We start from the raw sequence: 23670 nt of genomic DNA on the forward strand, positions 1-23670 counted from the left end.
ACTGACACTTAGAAGCTTGGGGCTTAGCATCTGGGCTCTTCTCACAGTTGACTTCTAGAGGATCTGGGCTGAGAAGAATCAGGTTCAGGAATGGGGCAAAAAGTCAGGGCTAGGGAGGCAGGCTGGTGTACTGGGGAGGAGCTCAGCCTTTGAGCTTAAATTCTTGGATCTGTAGAGGCCTTAGTGTCAGCAAGATCCTGGAACACTATGTAAATGCCCTGAACCTCATCAGTGATAGCAGGATAATAATGGTACCTTCCTCTCAGGACTTATAAGATTGTGCATATGAAAGGGTTAGAGTGGCAGGTGACTGTGCAAAGAGTTGCCCGAGATAACCAGCAGGTGGGACGATAACCTGTTTCAGGACTTGGGCACCCTGACGTTCAAGATGAGTACAGTGGGGAAAGTGCTTTGGAGCCAAAAAGTCCCAGATACAAATCCTACCCAGCTCTGCTACTCACTAGTTAGGGCAACCTCAGCCCTGTCTGCTGTTGTTGTTTGTGTTCTTTTTTTTTTTAAATTCTGCATGTGCCTACCTTGCAGAATTAGATGATATTTCATAGTAAAGTGTGCAACCCTCGGTTTCCAACCCTCATCTATGACTAACTTTTAGAAATAGCAAATGAGCCAATATCTATACAGATGTAGAGCAAGAGAGTCAGGAAAACCAAGTATAGGTAGTTCTGGCAATTTCTTTATTCCTCATAAGCACTTGTTTCCACAGTATAACACAGAGAATAAATAGAGGCACACAACTATCACTTCCACCACAATCTGCTGTTGAGGAGACATTCAGTGTGAGGATAAGGGGCTGGGGATGGGGTGGGGCATCTTGGGATCCCAGGGTAACTGGAGGCCTCTGTGATGAATTGTGCAGGAGTGCAATCAATCCAGATCTGATCCCTAGGCCTGATGGCCAAAGCTCTTGGTGGAAGAGTTACAGTGAACCAAATGCTCTTTGAGTTCATTGCCTTCCCAAGATAGGTCAAATTCTACCTGAACCCCAAAGGGTTGAGGTGGGTCTGACCTACTGGTCCACTGAGAAGGAGCTGTGTCAGCCCAAGCCATCCTTGAGGATTCAGTTCACTCCATGACAAGGCCTGATGTGACTCAGAGATGTCTGCCCTTGACCTGGAGTAAGTAATAATTACAAGCTATAAGATGATTGTTTACATCAGTTTCTTTCTGACTAAAAGGATCCTTTCCCATGTCTAAGGAAGGAGAGAGGGGCACAGATTACCTGCTGGAACTCAGGGAAGGAAGACAGCTTGTAAGGTTAAGGGAGAGGAAAACAGCACTTCACTGAACCCTTCAGAGGGGCAACAAGCAGACGCAGGACCAAGCTGGTCAGACAAAGCGGAAGGCCTGGGGCCATGATGCCAGCCAGGAATGCAGGACAACGTACAGAAAAGCTCTGGTCTTGACTTTCACGGGACCGCTATACTGTCAAGGCCACCCCTACTGTTTCCTTCATTTCTCACAGAGCACTGAGCACTTGGCCCTCATCTGGGGCTGGGATCATCTGCACCAAAGAGAGGCAGAAGGAAAATATTCTGCATCACTTGGCAGAAAATGAAGTAGAAAGGCAGCAGCCGGTCTGCACCGGGTGATCTACGGTGTTAGGGACAGAAGTACCAACCAGTAAGAGAAGGGAAGGACACGCTGGGTGACCCCTGCTGCAGTGGCCCTAGCCTCAGCCCTTCTGTGACCAAAGCCCTGCCTTGCAGGTGACGGGCCCCTCCCGGGGCTTCTGCTCCATGGTCATTTTCGTCTCCTCTCACTTTGGGTTCATTTGTCCACCCTGAGCGGGTTGCTGTCAGCCAGGCACAGCCCCCGTCAGGCAGTGAGGCTCCGGGCTGACTTGGAGGCGCTCTGGGCCCGCTGGACCACCGCCGAGCACTTCTCACGCCGCAAAAGCTTGTTGTTCTCGAACAGACCTTCATTGCGGGGTATTCCATGAGAACCATCAGGGAAAGTCAGCAGGCCTTTGACGGGGACAGAGAAAATAAGGGTGTGACGGTGGCATTTGTGGCTCGGAGGCCAGCTTGCTACGTTGAAGCCGAGGGAGAGTAAATTTGCAGCTCTTGGGTGCTCAGTGCAGGGACCCAGCACTCTGTATTGCTGGGTGTCCACAGAAGGATTAAAGCTGCAAACGTGTGCTGCCACCCATTTACACTCACCTCAGTCACCTGTCCTGCTGGTTGGCAACTTACCCAAACCATCCACTCTGCCGTTTTTAAATTCTCCCTCAAAGGTCATGTTGTCATGTCGAATGAAGACTCCGACGCCGTTGAACTTGCCCTGGGCAAACTCCCCCTCATACCTGGGGAAACGCGAGATGTGAGCCTTCAGGATAACTGAGTCAGGCAGCTACCAACACCAAACATGTGGTTTATTAACGCTAAGGAGCAAAGCTGATTCCACTCTTCCAGAGCTCCCCCAACCCCACTCACCCATCTCACCCAGCAGAGAGGAGTCAGAGAGCCCAAATGATATGAGGCTCTAATCTCAAGGAAACAACCAAAGAGCACAGTGGTGGGCTGAGAGGTCACTGACCTCCTTGCCATCTCAGATTTTAGATGTATTTATAAAGTAACTAATAAAAGAACGAATGCTACTCCTTGCCTGTTTTCAGACAGTCAGGGACAAGCTCAGATTTGACCAGGTGTTTCTCGCTATCATTTTTAGATCAGAGCTTCCCTTCCCTAGTCTAAGGTTGGGAAAAGAATGACCAGGTACCCACCTTGAGCCATCTGAGAAGGTCAGCACCCCGAAGCCATTAAAGAGCCCATTCTCAAAATGGCCCAGGTAGGTGCCACCATCTGCAAACATCAGTTGACCAAAACCATGTCTGCGGCCTGAGCAAAGAGAAGACGGGTGTCAGGTTGGGATGGGGCAGCTTCAGGGCCCTCTTTCACTGTCTAACATCCTTTGCCTTGCATCACCGCCCCCCCACAAAGGAAAGAAGACAAATAGTGACTTTAGCAGGGCAGAGAACCATTGCCCAGAGTAATAACTTGGCTCCAAGGATTGCTGCAGTGAAAAGGAAAAAAAGGCAGTGAGTTTTTCTTTCCCTTTCCTGAGATCAAAGAAGATAAAGAGAACAGTGAACAGGCCTGAACATTCCCAGTTTTTACTTTAACTTTTCCTAATCTGTAGTCTGTAACTGAAATTGCTTTTCTGCCCCCTAACTCTGCATGAGCTACATTTTGCACCTATTATCCTTTGCATGCGTGTGGGCTAAGTCACCTCAGTCGTGTCCAACTCTTTGTGACCCTATGGACCATAGCCCGCCAGGCTCCTCTGTCCATGGGATTCTCCAGGCAAGAATACTGGAGTGGGTTGCTGTGCCCTCCTCCAGAGGACTGAACCCATGTCTCTCATGTCTCCTGCATTGGCAGGCAGGTTCTTTATCACAAGCACCACCTGGGAAGCCCTTGACTCTGTGCTACTTACATCCTGTATCTGGTGCTTACCTTTATAGCACTCTCTCTGCAAACCACCTCTTGTAGTTTTTCTCTTTTTACATATCAGAAAGAAGGGGCAGGGCCACAGGACTGCCAGACTGAATTACTAGGATACTGACACCAGCTTATGACTGGTTTTGAAACAATGCAAGAAGAAGAATACAAGATTCTTACACCTTCGCTCCTCATCACAGACCCCTGACTGCAAGCCCTCATCTTATATAAGCCCATAGACTCCTTATGAAGCAGAGGGGGCACAGTTCTTGAGGCATGAGCCTACTGTATTTCCCTCTCTGCCTCCTGAGAATTAAAGCCACCTTTCTATTTTCTCCAAACTCTGTCTCCACATTTTTTTATTTGGATTGGGTGGGCAGAGAAAGTCAAGATTTTGGCCAGCAACAGCCATCAGATTTGGAGCAGATCTAAGTATGAAGGTAAGAGAGCACTTAAAAATCACAATAGCTAAAAAACAATTTTTTTTAAACAAAAATCACAATAGCTAATGTTTATAGGGCCTTCACTATATGCCAGGGACTCTTTCAAACACTTTGTATTTATCATCTAATTTGATTACTACAACAACTTTAGGAGGTAGGCACAATACTATTTCTTAAATATTATTTAATATAATAGTATTTAATACTTAATACTTAAATACTATTTATTTTTATTTATAAGAGTTGACTCATTGGAAAAGACTCTGATGCTGGGAGGGATTGGGGGCAGGAGGAGAAGGGGACGACAGAGGATGAGATGGCTGGATGGCATCACTGACTCGATGGACGTAAGTCTGAGTGAACTCCGGGAGTTGGTGATGGACAGCGAGGCCTGGCGTGCTGCGATTCATGGGGGCGCAAAGAGTCGGACACGACTGAGTGACTGAACTGAACTGAACTGAATTAAAAATAAATAACAATATTATTTCCACTTCTTTTTTTTTTTTTTTTTTTTTTTGCCACAACATGCAGCATGTGGGATCTTAGCTCCCTCACCAGAGCTCAAAGCCACATCCCCTGCAATGGAAGTGCAGAGTCTCTACTACTGGATTGCCAGGGAAAACCCCTTTTTTTCCCATTAACAGATGCAGAAACCAAGGCAAGGGGAAGCTAAAAAAAAAGGTACTCAAGATCACAGAGCAACTAAGAGGCAGAGCTAGACAGCAAATGCAGTCAGCACCTTGACTCGGGAGCCCTCAGCACTTAACTACCTTGCCAGTCTAAGAAAAAATTAAAGTACCCTCTGAGACTATGAAGCTGTGGGGCAAACCTAACAGCCTGACTGGAAAGACTGGTTTGAACTTTGCTCCATCAGTAGGGCTGTGCTTACCCACTGGACTGACCAGAGAACAGAGTAAGATTCTAGAGAAGCAGCAATGCCTTTCAGGGTACCAGGGAGTTCTTTTGGTGGATAGAGACTGCCCAGCAGAGCCTCAGGAAGACTCTCTTCAAAAATGTCACGTTGAAGGCGAGAGCAGTTTGGGAGGCAGGAGAAAAGGCTGGGATGTATGGAGGTAAGGTCACATCCCATATGCACAATTTCTCCTCTCAAATCTCAAGAATTCATCAGCTGCAGGGATCTACCATGAAAAAAGTGAGGCGTCTGGAAACGGTGTGAACTGCTCTTCGTTGGCACAACTATAAAGTCTAGTCTCCTCAGGGCAGTTCCTGGCTTGCTAGGATTGGACCCATGAGACTTTGAAGTGGCCAGACTGTTTCCAAGCTGAACATTATTAACCTGCTTCCTGTACAGTCTCAGGCTCTGAGGAATTCTGCCATGCCTATGAATAGACACTTCCAAGTATAATGAGCTGTCACAGGAAACTCAAAGACTTGGATGTCATCTTCTCTTGAGTGTCTGCCCTAACTTCCTCCTTAACTTCTTAAGATTCCCTAGAATCAAGTCATTGCAATGAATTTATACTTTCTAATTTACAGGCACTAAAAATCATTCATTTTGTTCTGCTGAGTACATTAGCAGTTATAAAAACAATTCCCAAATAATACCATGAAAGGAGAAAAAGAGTGCTGGGGGTGGGGGTTCCCTGGTCGTCCAGTGCTTAGGATCCAGCGCTTTCACTGCTGAGGGCCCAGGTTCCATCCCTGGTCAGGGAACTAAGATTCTGCAAGCCATGAGGCATGGCAAAAAATAAAAAATAAACGAGTGCTAAAACACTTTAAATTTAGAAGTGGGAACATTTAACTTATTTTTGGAGGTTGGCGTAGTAGTAGCATTTTCCAATTCCTTTATTTATAATCCTAAAATTGAATAAAAGGAAAGGCACTATTTGGATTAAATCCTGGATACAGAAATGAAGCCTCATAAAGCTTGCTTATATGTCCTGATGTATTTCCCCTTCAGCCAAATGAAGGGTACATCACTGGATGTCCCCCATGGGTCCTCTCACCCTCCTTCCACTCGCCACGATACTCCTCTCCACTGGAGTAAGTGAAGGAACCTTTTGTCAGGGTCATGGCGACAGCTCACAAAAGGATGAAACCTGCAAGAAACAACAGAGGAGAACCAGTGCCACCGGATGGCTGGAGGAAAGGCCTCGAGAGCAATTTTATAGATACCTTCTAAAGGCTACCAGCCTGGAAAGCATGAGTACATTTAACAAAACCCCCACCCCAAAACACCACCACCACCACCATCATCACCACCTCCGCCCAGTCTTATCCTCTTACTTGTCTCAACAAGTTTCAGCCAGTTCTAATTTTCTAAGACCTGGGATGGAAATTTAGGATTAATCTTTAAGCATTTGCTCGATACCTACTATGTGCTTAGTCAATGCATAAAATATAGTCTTGTCCCTTGATGAGTTTGTAGTCTAGTTGATAAAAGTAACAACTGAAACACTGAGTAATACGAGAGATGATATAATTAAATGTCAAACTGGATGGCAGAGATTACAAAGACAAGGGATGGGCAGAATTTAAAACAAGCAGTGAAGAATGCAAAGGGCAATTCCAGACTGAAAAAACACAGGGATGAAAGCACCAAGAGCAACATAAACATGACATGTGCAGTGGGAAATAAGAAGCCAGGTCTTGAAGGTTTATTTACAGAGTAATGGGAAGTAAATTCATTTATGTACACCCAGCCTAAATCTTAAATCTGACAAGAATCCAAACCCCCTCATTTTGGAGGGAGAACCATTTGGAGAAAACAGAAGCCCAAAGAGGTTAAGAACCAGTTTAGTGAGCAATGACGATGATGGTGCCCATGCCTCCCCGACTGCCACTAGCTCTTTTCCCCCTGTACCATGTCTCTGCTTTTAGGGTCAGGCCAGCTTAATGAGACCTTTGGAAGCTAGGCAGAAGGGTTGATGGCTGATAAGGTAGGGGGAAAGAAGAAACCTCTGGGGGTTACAACACAAACTATGAAAGCAGAGTCTAAGGAAAATCAATGTGGCAGAAGGAAGCAGGATGGGTTGGAACAGCAAAAGCCTACAGCCAGAAAAGCTACAAAAGATGTGATCGTTTAGTCAACTGTAAAAATGCACATGACATACTCTCCCTCCATCCATGTCTTTGCAACATGACATGGCAGATCCTCCACTAAGAGGCAGGTTATTTATTTCTCTGCCCATTAGATCTGGGTGGGTTATCTGACTTGCAGACTGCAGATGCCTGGGTGAGCTCAGGCAGGACTGGAAGAGCTGCCCTCCTGAGCTCAGCCCCGAATTACACACCCACAGAATCACAGACTAAAGAAATGGTTGTTGTTTTAGCCACTATAATTTGAGGATGGTATGTAATAAACACCTAGCAAAAGCTAACCGATATGCCCAGGTTTGAGCTCCTAAAGCCTGAACTAGGGAGATAATAGGGTAAAGTCAAAGTGAAAGTCACTCAGTCATGTCTGACTGTTTGCGAACTTACATACAGTTCATGGAATTCTCCAGGCCAGAATACTGGAGTGGGTAGCTGTTCCCTTCTCCAGGGGTTCTTTCCAACCCAGGTATCAAACCCAGGTCTCCCGCATTGCAGGAGGATTCTTTACCAGTTGAGCCACAAGTAAAGCCCAAGGTAATGGGAGCAGGAATTATTATCAGATATGTCACAGGATAAATGAAAACAACCGATAACATTTGGAGACTGGCTAGGTAAGCTTATACGAGTGGTAAAAGAATGTTTATCTTCAAGGATATTCTATAAGAAGGGGTTAAGATACTCAAAACATAATTAAATATAAACAGAGATAAATAGAATGATTTGATATATTTTTTAACATACAATCCCTATTTCTCTTTCTTTCTTTCTCTTCTTCTTATGCCCTCTCCTCTGGCAACTATCTTGCTTATTCTCTGTAGCTGTTTCTGTTTTGTTATGTTCATTCATCTATTTTTGTTTTATAAATACCATGTATAAGTGAAATCACATGGCATTTGTCTTTATCTGACTTATTTCATTTTAGCATAATACCCTCTAGGTCCATCCATATTGTCACAAATGGCAAGGTTTCATTCTTTATTATGGCTGAGTAGTATTCTACCATATATATACATATACATTAATATGTACCACATCTTCTTTACCCATTCATCTATTGATGGGCACTTAGATTGTATCTATATTTTGGCTATTGTAAACAATGCTACAATGAACATAGCGGTGCATATCTTTTCCAATTAGTGTTTTCGTTTTCTTCAGATAAATACCCAGGAGTGGCAGTACTGGATCATACGGTAGCTCTGTTTGTAATTTTCTGAGGCACTACCATACTGTTTTCCATAGTGGCTGTACCAATTCACACTCCCATCAATAGTACACAAAATTTCCCTTTTCTCACATCCTTGCCAACACCTATAATTTGTTGGCTTTTTGATAACAGTCATTCTAACAGATGTGAAGAAATAGCTCACTGTGGGTTTTTAAAAATATTTTTTAAAATTTTATTTATGGCAGTGCTGGGTCTTAATTGCTGTGCACGGGCTTTCTCTGGTTGCAGCTAGCTGGGGCTATCCCCTGGTTGCGCTGCACAGACTTCTCACTGCAGTGGCTTCTCTTGTTGCAGAGCACAGGCTCTAGAGTGTGTGGGCTTCAGCAGTTGTGGCCCATGGGCTTAGATGCCCCTCAACATGTGGAATCTTCCTGGACCAGGGATCAAACCCACGTCCCCAGCACTGGCAAGCAGATTCTTAACCACTGGACCACCAGGCAAGTCTTCTCACTGTGGTTTTGACTTGCATTTGCCTGATGGTTAGTGATGTTGGCCATCTGTACATCTTCTTTGGAAAAAAATCTATTCAGGTTCTCTGCTCATTTTTTAATCAGGTTGTCTGCTTTTTTGAAATTGAGTTTTATGAGTTCTTTGTATATTTTGGATATTAACCCCTTATCAAATACATTGTTTGCAAATATCTTCTCCTATTTAGTAGGTGGCCTTTTCACTTTGTTGATAGGTTCCTTCACTGTGCAAAAGCTTTTTAGTTTAAGTCCCATTTGTTAATTTTTGCTTTTGTTTCTCTTGCCTGAGCAAACATATCCAAAAAATATTGCTAAGACTGATGTCAAAGAGCATGCTGCCTATCTTTTCTTCTAGGAGTTTTGTGGTGTCACAACTTATATTTAAGTCTTTATTCCATTTTGAGGGTTTGTTCATTTGTACATGGTATCACAGAGTAGTCCAATTTGATTCCTTTGCATGTAGCTGCCCAGTATTCACAACACAATTTACTGAAGGGGCTATCTTTTCACCATTGTATATTCTTGCCTCTTTTGTGGTAGACTAGTTGCCCATATAAGTGTGGGTTCATTTCTCTGCTCTCTATTCTATATCTGTGTGCCTGTTTTTGTGCCCGTACGTATTATTTTGATCACTCTAGCTGACAGACGAGCCTGGTAGGCTGCAGTCCACGGAGTCGCTAAGAGTCGGACACAACTGAGGGACTTCACTTTCACGCATTGGAAAACGAAATGGCAACCCATTCCAATGTTCTTGCTTGCAGAATCCCAGGGACCGGGGAGCCTGGTGGCCTGCCGTCTATGGGGTTGCACAGAGTTGGACACAACTGAAGCAACTTAGCAGCAGCAGCAGCAGCAGCTTTGTAGTACAGTTTGAAATCAGGAAGCATGATACTTTCAGCTTTGTTGTCTTTCTTAAGGTTACTTTGGCTATTCAGAATCTTTTGTGTTTCCTTACAAATTCAAATAACATTTTGGAAAAAAATCAACAATTTTGACTAATGAGGTAAGTGCTGAGTAGAGGAAAAGTAAATTAAAGCCACTCATCTATATTTTATCAGTGCCTTATGGGGTATTCTAATTTTGGCCTATGTCATAATGATTTTGATACAGATGTTAAAAGCTCATAAGTGATCTGATGTGAAGACAGCCTGGCCTGAACAGAGCAGAAGCCCTGTGCTCTCACCCAAATACATAGGGATATTAATTTCTACCTCTATAATGAAGGTCAGCTTTGTGGAAGTTGGGTGGCTCAGACCATAAAGAATCTGCCTGCGATGCAGGAGACCCAGCTTCGATCCCTGGGTTGGGAAGATCCCCTACAGGAAGGCATGGCAACCCACTCCAGTATTCTTGCCTGGAGAATCCCATGGACAGAGGAGCCTGGTGGGCTACAGCCCATGGGGTAGCAAAGAGCTGGACACGACTGAGTGACTTTCACCTCACTGCAGAGTCATTCCCATAGATTCACCAGGGATTTTTCTCAATTTTCCAGTTACTCAGGAGCTCCATATCCAGGATCCCTTAAATAGTAGAAGACATCCCAAGACAAGGATCGTTTTCTTGTCTTAATGCCCCTCAATACCTCTAGGGTCTATTTCTCAGTGAGGTGATGCTGGCCTCTGGTATGCCATCTCTGTCGCATCAATGTTCCACAAGGTCAGCATCTAATTTCAGGCTCACAAGCTTCTTATAATCAACCCAGCACCAGAGTATGCCTGGGGTAGAGGTCAACATGACTCCATGGAAAATACAACATTAATGAGAGGAAGAGACGCAGTTTGCCATCAAAACTAAAGAGGAAACCTCTTTCCAGTACAGACAGACATGTTGACAGCTAGAGGCTACCGTTGGCTCTTCCCAGAAATAATTACATCCGAGAACTAAAAGTGTCAGCTGTGGTATAAATGGTATGGTACTATTTCATTCCTTCAAAACAAATCAGAATATGAATGGTTGCATCTTCTACTAAATATTGAAACTAAACAACTGTTCTGATACATAAACACAAAATCATTATTTCCACAGGAAGATGATGTTAAGGACATTCCCTCTAAATGTTCAGAAGCAGCTAATTTGTCTTCAAAGTTTAGGAAGGAGTTATTGCAGTGCACGTTGAGGCATCAGACTGATGATACAGGGGCTCAGTCTCTTGTATGTTTACTTTTTCTTGTATGAAATTTCCAAACAGTGGCATCCCACCAGTAGAAGGAATCTGAAAGGGAATAATGCTTCTCTAAAATTTGAGGACTATCTAGGGACCAAGTACTAGCCAGCCCCTCCAATTGTAAACCTTTCGGTATGCTGTTAGCTTTTGGGCAATATATCCTAAACATTTCAAAGAAGCCAAAGAAATGAAAGATTAGCTTCTCATTACCAAATAGAGTGGACTGTATTTTCTGAAGATATCTGCGGCCATATTTCCTGTCTTACACATTCTTCTACAATTTGACCTCACCACTGTCCCATCAAAAACTTGTGTCTAACTCACCTATGAATCTGGCCAGGCTTGTGATTGCTTCAACCAATAGAAGGTGACGGAAGTGATAATGTGTTCTGAGGTTAGATCATAAAAGGTGATGCAGTTTCCATCTTGCTCACTGGTAAACTTGAGCTCTGAGACCTGAGACACCACATAAGTAGTTTGATTATCCTGAGGCTACCATGCTCAGAGGCTGGGCCACATATAAAGTCACATGCGTTGGTGCTTTCAGTTAGCAGTCCTCCTCTCTGAACCACCCTAGCCTAGGCACCAGGAGTGAGTAAAGGAGCTTTCAGAATGATTCCAGCTCCCAGCCACTGAACCTGCATCTCAGCTGAAGTATCATGGAACAGAGTGAGGTCATTGCCATGATGCCCTCTCCGAATTCCTGACTCACAGGATCTGTGAGCATCATATGGCAGGTTTTAAGCAGCTAATTTTGGGGTAACTGGTTATACAGCAATTGTAGCTGAAACATCATCTCTCAACCTAACCCTGCCACTGTCCTTTTCCACTTGTTTTTAATGTAGTATGTCTACAGGTACTACAAATTCTCATTCCTTTTTGTTCTAGGGATATAGAGCAAACTTCAACAGTTGCTTGTCAAAATGATGTCAGTTCCCAAGAACACAATCCGAAGTGCTAATTAAAGTAACCAGATGTACACTCCATTCCTCTCAGGCCATGGTTGAACACACTTGAATAGAAACTTCTACAAGTGTCCAAATAATTGATATTGTCACTGCCTGAGACAGTGTCAGGGTTTTCATTTATGACTTCTGTAATTAGCCATGCTAATTAATAGCTGTATAGCCACTGACCCAAAAAGGAACTTTATCAGTAATCATAGTTATTGAGACAAATCTAGTTTAATGAAGTATAGCCAGTGCTAATATAGACTAAAAAAACCACCAATACTTTAATAAAGGATGCAAATCAGTATTTGTATCAGCTATTCAAAAAATCTTTTTAAAGAGAATAGATGACCTAGGAGTTTAGGGTTCAGATACATATGTGGAATCTAGCTAGAAAGTCAAGATAAGTCATCCTTCTTAACAGATGCCCACCCTTTCTCTCTTGATAGATAGGTTACAAAGGATCAAACCAAACATTTATCTAAAAGAAAATGACTATTTTGTCCCCATAAACCAACACACTGTTAGTTTATACAATACACTATATCCTCACTATCTTTATTTTCTCCTGCCCCAGACATTTCCAAATAGAACTAGAAGATAGGGATGAAAACTTTTGTTTCCATTTCATTTGTCTTTTTATAAAATTTCAGAAATCAAACTGGTCAAAAACATTTATGGATCCACAGTAATTAACATATATCCAAATCCAGAGGATTAAAAAAAAAAAACTAAAAGAAAGCAGATTTTCATTTTAAGAATATTTTTTGAGGCATCCACTTTAACTATCCACACATATTAATAAGCGTCACATGGTTCCCCTAAAGCCACCCTCCCCAGGGTATGACAGTCTTGTCAAAGTTCTTTGAGCTATAAGGAAAGCAGTTTTTAGGCTTTTAGAATTCCAAAAAGAAGAAAATGAAGGCTTTGATGAACAAAGATCAGGCTTGTAAGAGACCTAGAACAAAAAGTCAAATGTTCTTTTTAACGTATTTTAAGTGAGCTTAAAATAATTGTCTCTTTTAAGTCTGTAAATCTCTTTCACTATAACAATTCTTCCTTCCACAGGAAAAGTAAACAAATGTATCACTATTAGATAAAAGTCTTATTTAGGAAGACTGTGAGACAGTTAAGATTGCTGAAAGTGGTAAGAAAATCCTGACGCCAGAAAGAAGGTCAAAACAAAAAACCAGAGGCCTTGGGGCGATAGGGACTGCCAGGATACTATTCTAGTCCATGAGAAAGTAAAATGCCTGGGCTGGGTTCTAATATAGTCGAGTGACTTCCGCTGGTACCTAAGCAGTTTGGAGATGCTAGACGTAGGGATGCCACCATCAGCTAATTTAAGCATCCCCTCTCCCAAGACTCACTGAGTGTGTGCGGGACGCCTCTCCACCAAAGTGGTGACAGGCTAACCCTGAGCAAACAAAGCCCTAGACCGCAAGAAGGCAACTCTTCTCGTCGACCTCCCCATTTCTTCTCCCACCGGTCCTGGCCTTTCAGCACAGCTCCTTCCCTCCACGCGGGGTCAGCCCTTCCACGGGGGCGGGGTCTTCCGCTCACACAGGTCTGCCAGCCGCTCTTCACAAAGCCCCCCACCCCCACCCCTCTCGCTATCCCGGGCGCCATGGGCTCCCTCCGGCCTCAGACCCCGCAGCAGAGACGGAAGCCCGGGTTTTGGGACCCCCGCGGGTGCCACCCCCCCGGATGGACCCGCGCTCCCCAGCCCCTGTCATTTCGGGCTGGGGTCCCCAGTCCCTTTTGCCCGATCACACTCTCCCGGCCCCCTCCCACCCGTGCTGCCAGACAACCTGGGCCGGGACTTCAAGGATGATCGTCTCACCCCGACGCCGGGCTGCAGCGGCCCGGACCTCCGTTCCGCCCGGCTCGCCCTTGCCACCTGCCTCTCCGCGGCTACCTCCAGTGCCTGCCCTACTTGACGCCGCCATCCCGGGTAGCCACACTGGGACCAATTCCCGCAGCCCATTGGCTGTTACCTAGGCAACCGGTAGCAACGCCACTCCCCATTGGGCTAGCCCCGGTCTCTGCGCCATCTTTGTGCGGGGCAGTGTCTCAGGCTCCCTGCGCTAAATACCCGAAAGAGGGATGGGGCTGAACTACAGTCACGTCTCAGCTACCGGGAGAACTCAGAACTCACCTACCAGGGGTAGCCTAGCTAACTAGCCAAACCAAACCAAACCAAACCTAAGACAGAAACAGCAATGACCACCTACACCAGCGTCTCCTATCCTGCTTAGATCTCCATAGTTGTCAAAGGCACCCATGAGGAGCTAAAGGACAGAACCCAAAACTGACTTTTGAGATTGCGACTTTGTAAATTGTAAAGAGCAAGACAGAACAACTGCAGTTTCATAAGTATCTGCCCTGTGCCAGCATTGTGATATCAGGGCACTTTTACATTCACTATACGGATTTGTGTTGTCGTTGTCATTACTCATACCATTTATATTTAAAATATAGTGTCAAGATTGGAACAAATCCTCCCAAATATGCACACCAACCAACTTACCCATATTTATTTACTGAACAAATGTGAAAGCTGCATGATGCTAGGTTTTGCCAGGTTAGAATAGACATGATCACCGCTCTCATAGGATTTACTGACTCCACGTGGAGAAGAAAAATTCGTGCAAGTGCAAAAATCCAAGACTATTTAATTATTAAGAGAAGGCAAGCACGTGAACAGAGTAAGTAGATTTCTCCTCTGAATTTGGATTTCCTAATCTGTAGACTAGGGTGGTAATAGCAAGGAGAAGGCAATGGCACCCCACTCCGGTACTCTTGCCTGTAGACTCCCGTGGACGGAGGAGCCTGGTAGGCTGCAGTCCATGGGGTCGCTAAGGGTCAGATACGACTGAACGACTTCATTTTCACTTTTCACTTTCTTGCATTGGAGAAGGAAATGGCAACCCAATCCAGTGTTCTTGCCTGGAGAATCCCAGGGATGGGGGAGTCTGGTGGGCTGCTGTCTATGAGGTCGCACAGAGTCAGACACGACTGAAGCGACTTAGCAGCAGCAGCAGCAATAATGATAAAGTCTCCCCAGAACTTGTACGAAAATACAATATAAAATTCTCAGTACTGTGTCTGACCTTGTAGGAGTCTGACACTGTAAGTCTTCAGTAAACTGTAGATTTAAATGATTGGGATTCAGTCTTCAGATCCCATCTTTGCTACCAATTGTGTGTGACTTCAAGCAAGTTGGTAAGCTCTCTAGCCTGTGAAATGAGTTTACACTAGCAAACCTATAAGATTTGGTCCAGCTCCAACTCACTGGTTCAAGAAGCTGAACTACGTGGTGTTAGCTATGGATATAAGTACAATAGTTGAGAGAACATAGTGTTAATAAAACAGATATTAGATTGGAGAATGTGTAATTAGAAAATATGAAGAAATAAAGTTAAATAGACTGGTCAAATTATGGAAAGACTTGAAAAAGTAGAAGATATGTTTTGCAAAATGTGGTTTCTCAAATCTGCAAATTTGTAGACACAGAAAGTAAAATAGAGGTTACCAAGAGCCAGGGGAAGAGGAAATTATTGTTTAACAGGTACAGAGTTTTTGTTGGGATGAAAAAAAGCTTTGGGTATAGATAGTGGTGATAGTTATACAACATTGTGAATGTATTTTCTGTCACTGAATTAGACACTTGTGGACAGTTAAAATGATAAATATTACATATATTTTACCACAGTAAAAAAAATATGGTTTCTTGATCAGAGTGGTGACACAATCAAACCAGTGTTTTAAGAAAATTAATCTGGCACTGACACCAAAGATGATCAGAGAGAGAGTGAAAGCAGAGAAGCACACTCAGAAGCTCTGACAGTTGCGGGGTGCCAGGCTGAGTGTCCAGTGCAGTACAGCAGTTAACTGCTGGCTATCTGTTCTGCTGCAGTCCGTGGGGTCGCAAAGCGTTGGACACGACTGAGAGACTGGACTGAACTGGTCTGTTTTGCACATGATGGTGTGTATGTGTCAGTGCTGCTCTCTTGATTTGTCCTGTCCTTTCCTCCCCCATCTCCTGTGTCCACTATATGTAAAATAGATAGCCAATGGGAATTTGCTGCATGTCTCAGGAAACTCAAACAGGGGCTCTGTATCAACCTAGAGGGGTGAAATGGGGAGGGAGATGGGAGGGAGGTTCAAGAGGGAGGGGATATATGTATACCTATGGCTGATTCATGTTGAAGTTTGACAGAAAACAACAAAATTCTGTAAAGCAGTTATCCTTCCATTAAAACTAAGTTAAAAAATATATATAAAGATTAAAATATCTAATAAGTTCATACTGGTAAGTCCAATTCAAATATGGGACTGCAAATCTTTTACTTAATTTCTTCCACTCTATGTCTCTAGTTTTCTTCTACCCTGATTCTCAAGGGTACAAATGATGTTAAAATATCTCACAATTACTTATTTGGTACATTCCACACAATTGGTAAATTATACACAATTGACAATGCTAATATTACCATCATGGTATTGCCAAAAACAGTTGTTTTGTGCATATTCTCTCCCCATTCTCCTCCTCCTTTTTTTTTTAAATTATACTTTATATTGTCACTTTGCTTATTTAACTTATATGCAGAGTACATCATGTAAAATGCCAGACTGGATGAAGCACAAGCTGGAATCAAGATTGCTGGGAGAAATATCAGTAACCTCAGATATGTAGATGACACCAACCTTATGGCAGAAAGTGAAGAGGAGCGAAAGAGCCTCTTGATGAAAGTTATAGAGGAGAGTGATAAAGTTACCTTAAAACTCAACATTAAAAAATTAAGATCATGGCATCTGGTCCTATCACTTCATGGCAAATAAATGGGGAAACAATGAAAACAGTGACAGACTTTATTTTTCTGGGCTCCAAAATCACTGCAGATGGTAACTGCAGCCATGAAATTAAAAGATGTTTCCTCCTTGGAAGAAAAGCTGTGACCAACCTAGACAGCATATTAAAAAGCAGAAACATTACTTTACCAACAAAGGTCCATCTAGTCAAAGCTATGGTTTTTCCAGTAGTCATGTACGGATGTGAGAGTTGGACTATAAAGAAAGCTGAGTGCCTAATAATTGATGCTGATGCTTTTGAACTGTGGTGTTGGAGACTCTTGAGAGTACCTTGGACAGCAAGGAGATCAAACCAGCCAATCCTAAAGGAAATCCGCCCTGAATATTCATTGGAAGGACTGATGCTGAAGTGAAGCTCCAGTACTTTGGCCACCTGATGTGAAGAACTAACTCATTGGAAAAGACCCTGATGCTGGAAAGATTGAAGGCAGGAGGAGAAAGGGACAACAGAGGATGAGATGTTTGGATGGCATCACCGACTTGATGGACATGAGTTTGAACAAGCTCTGGGAGTTGGTGATGGACAAGGAAGCCTGGCATGCTGCAGTCCATGGGGTCTCAAAGAGTTGTACAGGACTGAGGACTGAACTGAACTGAACTGACACTTTATTAAAAAATAAATAAATAAATAAATAAACTATTGCAATAATGTAGCTAAGACATCCTAAGAGTACCAAAACTAAGGAGGGATCAGTGAGGATGGACAGAAAGGGGTAAATATGAAACACATTTCATAGAAATAACTAATAAGAAGCAATGTAGTGTTGAAAGCATGGAGGTAGTCTGACTGGATTTGGGTCCAGCTCTGCCATTTATCAGCTGCGTGACCGTCGGCAGGTTAGTTTCCTTGGTTTCCAACATCATAAGGCTGTAATGCTAGTTACATGGCTTAATCCCAGTAACACATGTAAAACCACATGCTTAGCATTTTGGTAAGCGGTAGATGGCTCAGTGGGTAAAGAATCCACCTAACAATGCTGGAGCCACAGAAGACAGGGGTTTGATCTTTGAGCGGGAAAATCCTCTGGGGGAGTAAGTGGCAACTTTTACTCCCGTGATCTCGCCTAAAGAATCCCATGGACAGAGCAGCCTGGTGGGCTACAGTCCATGGGGTCGCGAAGAGTTGGACATGACTGGGCAACTAAGCATGGATTCAGCACGAGCTCTTAAAATGTCTAGGGAATGTACTGACACTTTTCAGTAAAAGGAAAATCAAGCTCTAAGAGGTAAATACAGAAATAATTTCTGGGGGTTTTCCATAGATAAAACTCAGAATTCAAAGGAGAACTCTGAATCTTGGAGCTCTCCTTGACCATAATTTGAAGCTTAAAGGCTAAATGAGATGAATAATACTAAGAGGTCACCTCTGTGGCTATGGCCCCTGGAACATAAGAGGCTAGTATTACTTAATTATTTGATGTCTAGTTAGGAAAAGGAAATACATGTCTTATAACTGAAAAGGAAAACTGAACCGTCTGTATGGACCTTTGCCTAGGTTTACTTGGCAAAAAAAAGTGTTTAAGACATTCCTATTGTTAAAAATAAGACACAGGCCGCAAATAGAATCACTTAGGCTAAGCTCTATATCACCAAACCTAAACCTAATACCTTTCTTAATTACTGTTTCAGCCTCTCCCAGATATGGAATCTTAAACTAGGCAATCTGGAATTACCTGGTCAGCACTAGTGAGGTAATCTTTCTAATAGACCCTGTCATCCTGGCTCTTAAAGGAAAGGGAATCTTGCCACAACCAATCTGCTTTCGCTGTAACTTCCTTGGTTCTTTGCCCTCTGCCTATATAGGTCTTTCATTTTGTGTAGCTCCTCAAAGCTCTTTTCTGTCTGCTAGATGGGGTGCTGCACAATTCATGAATCATTTAAGAAAGCCAGTAAGTTCTTTAAAATTTATTCAGTTGAATTTTGTTCTGTAACACCATCAGTTCAGTTCAGTTCAGTTCAGTTGCTCAGTTGTGTCCGACTCTTTGCGACCCACAAACTGCAGCACGCCAGGCCTCCCTGTCCATCACCAACTCCCAGAGTTTATGCAAACTCATGTCCATCAAGTCGGTGATACCATCCAGCCATCTCATCCTCTGTCATCCTCTTCTCCTTCTGCCCCCAATCCCTCCCAGCATCAAGGTCTTTTCCAATGAGTCAACCCTTCGTATCAAAGTATTGGATTTTCAGCTTCAGCATTAGTCCTTCCAATGAATACCCAGGACTGATCTCCCCTACTGTCTTCAATTTAAGTCTGAATTTGGCAATAAGGAGTTCATGATCTGAGCCACAGTCATCTCCAGGTCTTGTTTTTGCTGACTGTATAGAGCTTCTCCATCTTTGGCTGTAAAGAATATAATCAATCTGTGATGTCCTTGTGTAGAGTCTTCTCTTGTGTTGTTGGAAGAGGGTGTTTGCTATGACCAGTGCGTTCTCTTGGCAAAACTCTATTAGTCTTTGCCCTGCTTCATCCTATATTCCAAGGCCAAAGTTGCCCGTTACTCCAGGTGTTTCTTGACTTCCTACTTTTGCATTCCAATCCCCTATAATGAAAAGGACATCTTTTTGGGGCGTTAGTTCTAAAAGGTCTTGTAGGTCTTCATACATATAATTAAGCAATAGTTCTTTTAGTTCCCTACTTCTAGTTAGTTGGGGCAATAATTTGATTCAAGAAAGAATGATTTTTAAATATTGGTTACTATGTGGCTGGTCATCTTTTGTGAAAACCTATGCTTTTAGTCTGTTGGTTACTTTAAACATAAAAACAAAAACAACATCAACAGTATTAACAAAATTAAAAGTTACCATTCGTTGAATGCTTTTTCATGTGCTAAGCACTATGCTTAGTGTTTTATGTACTTATCTTGATTCCTACTTAACCAATTGAGGAAGGGATGATTACTCTCATTTTATAGAGGAGGACGCTGAGGCTTAGAGAGTTTAGTAACGTACAAAATAATGTGTGGAGCTGGAGTTGAAACTCAGATGTCTCTGATTCATTCTTTTCCCAATGATGAAATAAATATTCACATTTTAAGACAAGAGAAGAACTTGAACTTAAACATTTTGTCTGCCAGTTTGGACTTCCTTCTTCCTCTCTAGTGTGGACTGTGCATCTGCCTTATGCATTAATCAGACCTCCTCAATGGCGAAAGACCTGCTCAGCTATAAAGATAAAATTTTCTTCTTCTGGCTCCAGCCATATAACTCCTTAGAAAATAATGTTCATTTCTCAATCCTTGTGTGTACAGACATATTTGGTGAACTATTAACATATGTACAATTCCAGTATATCATTTCCCTTAACGATAGCAATTAGTGAAGAACAGACTGATTCAACCACCTGGGGAGATACTAGACTCCGTGTAATAGAAGTTCTTAGCTTAAATACTTACTTATGACTTTATTAATGTTACTAGGTATGTTACTTGTATTCTGCCTATTTTATGGAATTATTGTTTCTCGCATTACCAAATGTGAAACTGAGTCTCCAGTAAAATTAATGATGATTAGTTGACTTGAAATGACTGACCAGATACATAGTCCTATATATCAATGATATAATAGTGTAACTCTAGATATGGGAAGAGACAACAAAAAGGAACTATATTCTGGACCACAACAGACAAGTAGGACAGGTGGTCAAGAGGCTCTGGGATACTGTTAACAGAGCCTAGTCCAGTAATAGCACATGGAATGGCCTATGAATGAAGTTCTCACCTGAGTTTGGAATCCACACGCCATGGGACAAATTGGTCACAAAATGCCTCCCAAGCCCTGGCTGAAATTAAGACCAAAAGAGAAGGGACTGTAAAATAAAGAACATTACCCACCATTCAGTTCTACAAGAATCAAGTCATTAGGCTCGGCAGTCACTGACCTACAATATTTGCCATGACGTGATGGGACTGGATGCCATGATTTTAGTTTTTTGAATGTTGATTTTTAAGCCAGCTTTTTCACTCTCCTCTTTCACCCTCATCAAACATTAAGTAAGATATCTGTTCCTTGTGAATAGCAGTAAACCTCTACCAAGATGTGTGCTTAACTGCAGTACCTATACCTCAAAATCATGCCTCCCCTCCCCTCTTCAGAACTGTGTTCATAGTTGTCTGAGAGACTCTCCAAGATTATAATCTTTAGGCTGGATCAAATAAAATTTTCCATTTCTTTTGTAAATTGACTACTGATTAATCCCACAGTGCCCGCCCCCACTCCTCCCAGTGATCTAATTCCAGTCTTCCTTTAAGACTTAGCTCATAGCACATGCTGAACTTAAAGCTTTTGCTGACTCTCCAGTCAACCCTGAAATTGCTGAACTCCTATTATGGAGTTTCCAGCTCTCATTATTGGCTCTTTTTCTTCTACTGCCTCAGAGAGCTGTGGTCTTCAGCTTGTGGGCAGGGGCTATATCGTCCTTCTCTTTTCCACTAATAAAAATACACGGAGCACCTACAAAGTCTAGACACTGAGGTCTCACAGTGATGAACAAAAGAAGTCATGGACTCTTACTTCTCGGATCTCATAATTTTTTAGGCTAATGGTACCATATTTTTCTTCAATTAACAAGCACTGAGATCTGAGTCATGCATTGTGTAAACTGCATGAGGACTGGAATTTTTAAAAACTTTTTTACTTAGAGCAGGGATTTTGTTTCTTTGCTTCACTCCTGGCTCTCTCGAAAACAGTAGGTGCTCAATAAATATTTAATGAATAAGCGCACGATGGAATGACTCAGACAGAAAGACCACAGTTCCCTGATCTCACAGCTGGCTCATAGTAGGTATTCAAGAAATGAGTGACTGACTGATGAAGTCACTTCAGTTCAGTTCAGTCATTCAGTCGTGTCTGACTTTTTGTGATCCCATGGACTGAGGCATGCCAGGCCTCCCTGTCCATTACCAACTCCTGGAGATTACTCAAACTCATGTCCATTGAGTCGGTGATGCCATCCAACCATCTCATCCTCTGTCGTCCCCTTTTCCTTTCCCCTTCAATCTTTCCCAGCATCAGGGTCTTTTCAAATGAGTCAGCTCTTCGCATCAGGTGGCCAAAGGATTGGAGTTTCTGCTGCAGCATTAGTCCTTCCAATGAATATTCAAGACTGATTTCCTTTAGGATGGACTGGTTGGATCTTCTTGCAGTCCAAGGGACTCTCAAGAGTCTTCTCCAACACCACAGTTCAAAAGCATCAATTCTTCGGTGCTCAGCTTTCTTTATAACTCCAACTCTCACATCCATACATGACTACTGGAAAAGCCATAGCTTTGACTAGATGGGCCTTTGTTGGTAAAGTAATGTCTCTGCTTTTTAATATGCTATCTAGGTTGGCCATAACTTTTCTTCCAAGGAGCAAGCGTCTTTTAATTTCATGACTGCAGTCACCATCTGCAGTGATTTTGGAGCCCAGAAAAATAAAGTCTGCCACTGTTTCCACTGTTTCTCCATCTATTTGCCATGAGGTGATGGGACCGGATGCCATGATCTTTGTTTTCTGAATGTCGAGCTTTAAGCCAAGTTTTTCACTCTCCTATTTCACTTTCATCAAGAAGCTCTTTAGTTCTTCTTCACTTTCTGCCATAAGGGTGGTGTCATCTGCATATCTGAGGTTATTGACATTTTTCCTGGCAATCTTGATTCCAGCTTGTGCTTCCTCCCAGCCCAACATTTCTCATGATGTACTCTGCATATAAGTTAAATAAGCAGGGTGAAAATATACATCCTTGATGTATTCCTTTCCCCATTTGGAACCAGACTGCGTTCCATCTCCAGTTCTAACTGTTGCTTCCTGACCTGCATACAGGTTTCTCAAGAGGCAGGTCAGTGGTCTTATATTCCCATCTCTTTCAGAATTTTCCACAGTTTATTGTGATCCATACAGTCAAAGGTTTTGGCATAGTCAATAAAGCAGAAATAGATGTTTTTCTGGAACTCTCTTGCTTTTTCAATGATCCAGTGGATGTTGGCAATTTGATCTCTGGTTCCTCTGCCTTTTCTAAAACCAGCTTGAACATCTGGAAGTTCATGGTTCATATACTGTTGAAGCCTGGCTTGGAGAATTTTGAGCATTACTTTACTAGCATGTGAGATGAGTGCTATTGTGTGGTAGTCTGAGCATTCTTTAGCATTGGCTTTCTTTGGGATTGGAATGAAAACTGACCTTTTCCAGTCCTGTGGCCACTGCTGAGTTTTCCCAAATTTGCTGGCATGTTGAGTGCAGCACTTTCACAGCATCATCTTTCAGGATTTGAATTAGCTCAACTGGAATTCCATCACCTCCACTAGCTTTGTTTGTAGTGATGCTTCCTAGGGCCCTCTTGACTTCACATTCCAGGATGTCTGGCTCTAGGTGAGTAATCACACCATCGTGATGATCTGGGTCATGAAGATCTTTTTTGTACAGTTCTTCTGTGTATTCTTGCCATCTCTTCTTAATATCTTCTGCTTCTGTTAAGTCCCTACCATTTCTGTCCTTTATTGAGCCCATCTTTGCATGAAATGTTCCCTTAGTATCTCTAATTTTCTTGAAGAGATGTCTAGTGTTTCCCATTCTATTCTTTTCATCTATTTCTTTGCAGTGATCGCTGAGGAAGGCTTTCTTATCTCTCCTTGCTATTCTTTGGAACTCTGCATTCAAATGGGTATATCTTTCCTTTTCTCCTTTGCTTTTTGCTTCTCTTCTTTTCACAGCTATTTGTAAGCCCTCCTCAGACAGCCATTTTGCTTTTTTGCATTTCTTTTTCTTGGGGATGGTCTTGCTCCCTGTCTCCTGTACAGTGTCACGAACCTCCCTCCATAATTCATCAGGCACTCTGTCTATCAGATCTAGTCCCTTAAATCTATTTCCCACTTCCACTGTATAATCGTTAGGGATTTGATTTAGGGTGTTGCAAAAACAACACCCAGTTGTGGATGTGACTGTTGATGGAAGCAAGTCCGATGCTGTAAAGAGCAATATTGCATAGGAACCTGGAATGTTAGGTCCATGAATCAAGGCAAATTGGAAGTGGTCAAACAGGAGATGGCAA

At 42.8% G+C, this 23670-nt stretch overlaps 1 protein-coding gene across 4 annotated transcripts; it reads right to left on the reverse strand.

Annotated features, from left to right (window-relative positions):
* Positions 1-674: 674 nt before the first annotated feature.
* Positions 675-13764, reverse strand: MORN4 (MORN repeat containing 4). 4 transcript variants are annotated; one of them, XM_006061154.3, is made up of 6 exons: positions 13614-13764; positions 11145-11276; positions 5872-5964; positions 2744-2858; positions 2214-2323; positions 675-1985 (listed from the first exon to the last, which is right to left on the reverse strand). In XM_006061154.3, the coding sequence occupies exons 3-6, from the start codon at positions 5936-5938 to the stop codon at positions 1837-1839; spliced, it is 441 nt and encodes a 146-aa protein (XP_006061216.1). In that variant the 5' UTR covers positions 5939-5964; positions 11145-11276; positions 13614-13764; the 3' UTR covers positions 675-1836. The 4 variants fall into 4 exon arrangements, with proteins under 4 accessions (XP_006061216.1, XP_006061215.1, XP_006061218.1 ...); XM_006061153.3 differs by having other exon boundaries at positions 13582-13736; XM_006061156.3 differs by lacking the exon at positions 11145-11276 and having other exon boundaries at positions 13614-13755.
* Between the last annotated feature and the right edge of the window lie 9906 nt (positions 13765-23670).

The sequence above is a fragment of the Bubalus bubalis genome, chromosome 23 (genome assembly GCF_019923935.1).
Source record: "Bubalus bubalis isolate 160015118507 breed Murrah chromosome 23, NDDB_SH_1, whole genome shotgun sequence".
NCBI lineage: Eukaryota > Metazoa > Chordata > Mammalia > Artiodactyla > Bovidae > Bubalus > Bubalus bubalis.

What these genes read in the sequence shown, in the direction of transcription:
- MORN4 (XM_006061154.3), bottom strand. Translation starts at nt 5,938, where the DNA reads ATGACCCTGACAAAAGGTTCCTTCACTTACTCCAGTGGAGAGGAGTAT. An exon ending in ACCTTCTCAGATGGCTCAAG is followed by an intron (nt 2,324 to 2,743) that starts GTGGGTACCTGG and finishes GCGTTTCCCCAG; the next exon opens with GTATGAGGGGGAGTTTGCCC. An exon ending in CGGCAGAGTGGATGGTTTGG is followed by an intron (nt 1,986 to 2,213) that starts GTAAGTTGCCAA and finishes TCCCCGTCAAAG; the next exon opens with GCCTGCTGACTTTCCCTGAT.